Source organism: Loxodonta africana, chromosome 5 (genome assembly GCF_030014295.1).
Source record: "Loxodonta africana isolate mLoxAfr1 chromosome 5, mLoxAfr1.hap2, whole genome shotgun sequence".
Taxonomy (NCBI): Eukaryota; Metazoa; Chordata; class Mammalia; order Proboscidea; family Elephantidae; genus Loxodonta; species Loxodonta africana.
Window position 1 is genome coordinate 23,418,353 of NC_087346.1, and position 6,195 is coordinate 23,424,547.

General features: G+C 35.4%; 1 protein-coding gene across 2 annotated transcripts in view; it reads left to right on the forward strand.

The window, feature by feature from the left end:
• Positions 1 to 5,107, forward strand: part of BBS7 (Bardet-Biedl syndrome 7) — a 45,311-nt gene extending 40,204 nt beyond the window's left edge. For both annotated transcript variants that reach the window (XM_003410426.4, XM_023548630.2), the window contains exons 16-19: positions 262 to 371; positions 470 to 573; positions 718 to 841; positions 4,032 to 5,107. In XM_003410426.4, coding sequence (XP_003410474.1) covers positions 262 to 371; positions 470 to 573; positions 718 to 841; positions 4,032 to 4,165 — 472 coding nt within the window. In that variant the 3' untranslated portion in view covers positions 4,166 to 5,107. The remainder of the gene's footprint in view (positions 1 to 261; positions 372 to 469; positions 574 to 717; positions 842 to 4,031) is intronic.
• The last annotated feature ends 1,088 nt before the right edge of the window (positions 5,108 to 6,195 follow it).

A 6,195-nucleotide genomic window follows, 5' to 3' on the forward strand; every position in this document is an offset into this window, starting at 1 on the left:
TCAAATCCACCAGGCGCTCCTTGGAAACCCTACAGGGCAGTTCTGCTTTGTCCTGTGGGGTCGCTATGAGTCGGAATTGATTCGACGGCAGTGGGTTTGGTTTGGTTTTATGTATATACACACACACACGTATATACATATATATATTTATATAAAGAAATCTAAAATGAAATCTGAACACTAGGTTCTGGTCACAAAATGTGTATTTACTGGACCACTTCTTTCTAAAGCTCTTCTTTTAAAAAAATGTATGTTTTATAGAAAAGGAGAAGGAGTTTTTAAATCTGACAACATTTCTACCATATCCATCCTAAAAGATGTGCTCTCTAAAGAAGCTACAAAAAGGAAAATTAACCTCAACATAGCATACGGTAAGAAGAGAAGAAAAACTAATCATTTTTTCTGCTTTTTTGTTGTTATAATAATGTTTCTGTGACTAATCTAATTGTCCTGGCTCAACTCCTTCCAGAGATAAATGAAGTATCAGTCAAACACACTTTAAAGCTCATCCACCCCAAACTGGAGTACCAGTTGCTTTTGGCTAAGAAAGTGCAGTTAATTGATGCTTTAAAAGTAAGTACATGTGTCATGGACTCATGATCATTATTTTATCGTGATGCAGTTTCTAAAACTGCAAATACTTTATTATTACACTTAGATTGAGTTTTGAACATTAAGGTGCTTCTATTTTTTTTTTATTATTATTATTTTAAATAGGAATTGCAGGTTCATGAGGGAAATACAAACTTTCTGATACCAGAATATCGCTGTATTCTCGAAGAGGCAGATCACCTACAGGAAGAATACAAAAAGCAGCCTGCACATCTTGAAAGACTCTACGGTTAGTGGGCTATTCTATGATACCTTGCTATATATATTTTTTCAGCTGGCTGTTTCTGAAGGATCATGTGGAACTGGGGAGAAAGAGACACGTAAAGATTTCAGCAGTTGGGAAATCAGTGAAAACCAATTTGTAGCACTATTTATAGCAATATTTCTATATTTTGTCAAGTTTTAATATTTAATATTTTTACTTGATAAAATGTAAGTAAAAATTAAGACATGAAATTATACTGTGATGAATTAATTTGTATTACAAGAAGAATATAAAAGGTATAAAATAAATATAACCTATAAAGCATTACAATTTAGGCCATATATTACATAAATATTTTTCATGTTTTGTGACTGTAAGGAACAGTTCAAATCCACTATCCGCTCTTTGAAAACCCTATGGGCAGTTCTACTCTGTCCTGTTGGGTCGCTATGAGTCAGAATTGACTCCACGGCAACAGATTTTTGGTTTATACGTATATACAAACACACACACACATATATATGCATGCACGCCTTGTCAATTTACAGTTCAGAACATATTTTTCTTTGGTGGTGAGAAGTTAAGTATTTCACAAATTGTATTGAAAGAAGAGAGAGTGAGAGGCTGGTGGGGAAAGGGAGGAAGGAAGGAACAGCCTAAAAAAAAAACACGGTTGTTAGTGATTTTTACATAAAACCTATTGTGCCTGTTGTTGTTAGGTACCCTTGAGTTGATTTCGACTCATAGCAATCCCATGTGACAGAGTAGACTGGCCCCTCGGCTTTCCTAAGCTATAATCCTTCCAGAAACAGATCACCAGGTCTTTCTCCCATAGAGCCACTTGGTGGGTTTGAATCACCGACCTTTTGGTTTGCGCCACCAGGGCTCCGGTGTTGTTCATGTTGTTGTGTGTCATCTAGTCAATTCTAACTCATAGTGACCCAATGTGATAGAGTAGAGCGGCTCCATAGGGTTTCCTAGGCTCTAATCTTCATGGGAACAGATTGCCAGGTCTTTTGTCCTGCAGAGCCACTGGTAGGTTCAAACCACCAACCTTTCGGTTAGCATCTAAGTGCTTAACTGCTGCACCATGGGGGCTTCTTTTACTGTGCATATCACTCCTATTTATTTATACTGTCTTTATAATCAATTGAAGTATTTTTTTGTGTGTTTTTTATATAATCAATTGAAGTATTTAATCCTTACAGGAGTTCTCAAGGTGTACATGCTGTTAACTCCCATTTTCCAGATCCTTTGACATTTCCAATTAAAGAATTTATTACATAGCTAATTAGAGGCAGAACCTTCTTTAGAACCCTCTGGCTCTAAAGTGCATGCTTTTTGCACTATACCAAATCTTGCAGAGTCACTGTATGTAAATTTGGTATCATCAACCTGCATTGATTCTTAAGCCTTCCTACTAAATTTCTTATTTCATTCCCAGATACTTGCTCACAAGCTATAATAATACCTCCTATCTTAATGTTTGGCTCAGTGGTTAAGAACTTGACTGCTAACCACCGAGTATAAAGGGTTAGGATTACAGCACACATTTTGGGGAGACACGACTCAATCTATAACACACTTAGTGTGACTATTCATCCATATATTTTGTTTTAGAAATATCAGTATGTTTTGTTACCGGATCCTGCCATTTGCTCATAATACTTGGGGTATTTTGTCATATCTGGTACATGTCTTTTATTATCTTCCTAAAATATGAAAAATTCTGAAATCCACCAGCCACTCCCTGGAAACCCTATAGGGCAGTTCTCCTCTGTCCTGCCGGGTCAATAGGAGTTGGAGTCAACTCGATGGCAGTAGGTTTGGTATGGTATCTTAATGTTTACTGTTTTATTCTGTGGCAAGCACATTCTCCCTTTTATCCTTATAACTTCCTAGGTCAGTGGTGCAGAGGCACCATCTTTTATCAATTCAAAATGCAGAAAGCCCTGAAAAACAAAGCTTTTTTCATGAACCATTTGACAGCAAAATCTGACATGATCTGAATTTATTTAATGACAAAACCTGACTTAAACTGACATGAAGCTAAGTATAGTCTTCATTTATTCCACTTTGTCTTACTTAGTGTTGCTGTAACAGAAATACCACAAGCAGGTAGCATTGAAGAACAGATATTTATTTAAATTTAGTTTAAATTTAAACTTTTAGTTCTGGAGGCTAAAAGTCCAAATCAAGACCTCAGCCATAGGGATTCCTTCCTTATAGGTAATCCCTAGCCTTCCTTGGTCTTGGCTTATAGGTGGCCCTCACTGGTGTCTGTCTGGCTTCCTACCACCACCCCCCCCACCATGTGCACACATCTGTGTCTAATCTACTCTTTTTAAAACTCAGCTGTGATTAGGTTTAGGATACACTCTACATTGATGTGGTTTCATTAACATACAAGGAACCCTATTTTCAAACAGGATTACATCCACCGGGCATAAAGGGTTAGGATGACAACAGGTATTTTGGGTAGACACGATTCAATCTATAACACACTTAGTGTGATTATTCACCCATATATTTTGGTGTAGAAATATCATGTTTTGTTACCAGATGCTGCCATTTGCTCATAATACTTTGGGGGTATTTTGTTATATATGGTATATGTCTTCTGTTATCTTCCTAAAATATGAAAAATTCTGAAACACATCTGGCATCAAGGGTTTTGGATATATAATTGACAGCTCGAATTATTCCCATTTCACATGTGAGGAAACTCAAAGGTGAAATAATTTGCCCAAACCTTTGAACCCTAAAACTATTTATTTGCCTTCTAGTCAAATCCCAAGAATAGTCAACACAGAAATGGAATGTGTTAATTTAGATAAAGCTATTAAGAACAGAATATGCCTACACTGTTTCAAAATGGTCTTCTTAGTGGGAAAAATAAACCACTTTCATGATGTTATATATACTAGTATCAGTTCAGAAATAGCATTTGATTGTCTGAAATTAATATCTTTTAACCAGTTGTTAAAGATGTTTATTAGCTAATTAGCTAATTTATGTCCTGAAACTGGCCTTAAAATTCCCCCAAAATACATATATTTTTATAAGCATCGAACCTTCTAAAAAGGTTTGTGTATATTAAATAATGAAATTACAGGTACTTAGAAATGGATTCTCAAGCACTTACTCACTTTCATTAAATTGTTTCATTAAAAGGAACTAATTGATGACAGTAAATTCACGTTGTTCTTTCTAGGCATGATCACTGATCTTTTCATAGATAAGTTCAAATTCAAAGGCACCAATGTGAAAACCAAAGTACCTCTTCTTCTGGAGATTCTGGACAGTTATGACCAAAATGCATTGATTGCTTTCTTTGATGCTGCTTGAAATATAATCAAGGTAAAGTCCCAAAGAAGTGGTCTGTTTAAAAGGAAAATACTAACATAGAATTATAAACTAAATGTATATACTTTTATTTCAAATGCTTTTTGATGACATCTAAAAATATTTCAGATATGACTTTAAATAATGCTTCTATTTCCTTTGATGGTAGAACTTTTTAAAAATAAAGAGAATTTTTATATTTAAAACAAGTGGATGACCGTTTTGATCAAGGTCACAATAGATGGTCCCAGCTAGAATGGGAGAAAAATGTGGAGCAGAACTCAAATTCTTATTTTAAAAAAAGCCAGACAAACTGGAACAGTGGAGAGCAGAGGACTCCCTGAGACTATCACCCTGAGACACTCTTTAAACCTAGAACAGAGCCTATCCCGAGATCACCCTTTAGTGAAATAGCAGAGTGGCACACAAAGGATATTACATAAGATTGCTGCTCTACTTAAAAACCATCAGAATGAGATTAAAAGGTCAACAATTACACAAAACTAAGACGGGAAGATAAGGGGCCAGGGAAACTAGAGTACTGGAAATAGAACAAACAGAACACAAAGAATATTAGCGTTATGATAAATGTAACTAATGTCACTGAACAATTTGTGCGGAAATTATCAAAATGGGAACCTAACTTGCTGTATAAACTTTCACTGAAACTCAAGTATTAAAAAAAAAAAAAAGTGGAGTAAGTACAAGGGATTTTAATGCATTTTTAGTAATTAGATGTTTTGATTTTTAAATAGAGAAATATTTGGAAAATCAAAATATATTCAAATGTTTTACAAGCTACCAAAACCAAAAACCACTTTCATTGCCATCAGGTCCATTCCGACTCATAGCGACCCTATAGGACAGAGTAGAACTGCCCCATAACGTTTCCAAGGAGCCCCTGGTGGATTCGAACTGCCAACCTTTTGGTTAGCAGCTGTAGCTCTTAACCACTACACCACCAGGGTTTCCTTACTAGCCACCCACCCACCCACACCCACACCCACACACATACATTTATGTGTAAACTGCTTTACAGTTTTCAGAATATATTTGCATACATTACCTCATATCATCTTCGCAACAGTCCTGTAAGTTTGTCAAAGCGTGTAAGAAAACCAATTGTTGGTGAGGTTAAGTGACATGAGGTTAAGAGGACATGCTATTAATTTGTAAAGCTGGGACCAGAACCCAGTTTCTGGCACCTGCTTTGTGTCCCAATTACAATGTATGTTGTCAACAAGCGGAAATAAACTACCAGTTATTTTTTGTAGGAGCTGAGATTGCTTTATAGTGATTTCTGTCTTGTTCGGTAACATTTTGTGACCCATGCTGCAGCTTGTAAAATGCCTTAGTTGTCTCAGTGCTGTAAATTTCGGTCAGGGAAATGAGCAGCTTACACAGATGAGAGAGATCTTAACTACAAGTGCTGTGAGCAGTCAAGCTATACAAGTTGCAACACAGGAGGAGTGCAAAAATAGTGATGGCTTCTTGGATTTTCCTGCACTAGTATCACTAGTTTCCTTTTTATCCTATATGAAACGAAAATATTTTAAGAACACAGTTTTTTTGTTCATTAATCTTAATGTAAATTTATTCATTTTCAGGGGAATATTGTCAATATGAGTTGGAATTGATGGCAATGAGTTTGGTTTTATTTTATTTAACAGTCTGCTTTAAAAGGACAGATTATAATGGTAAAAAGGCTATTTTTCTGTTTTCAAGAAGTGTAGACTCATGAATTTGTCAGAAAACAATGCTTCTGAATTACATACCATTATATTTATTAGTTATGTGGAAGTCTTGTATATTAAATATGAGAATTTGTTAAAGGCACATATTATAGCTAAGACAGTTTTGTTTTAGTAAGGCCATTGTTTTTATTAAACAGTTTTCATTTCTAAATGGAACATCCAGGTCACTAGAATTTCATTGTTTTTTTGTTGGCTGCTTCTATATAAAAGGCTACTGGTTGGGGAAAAGTGTATAAACATTAATGACTGTCCAGTCGAATTTCTTGTAGTACATTATTA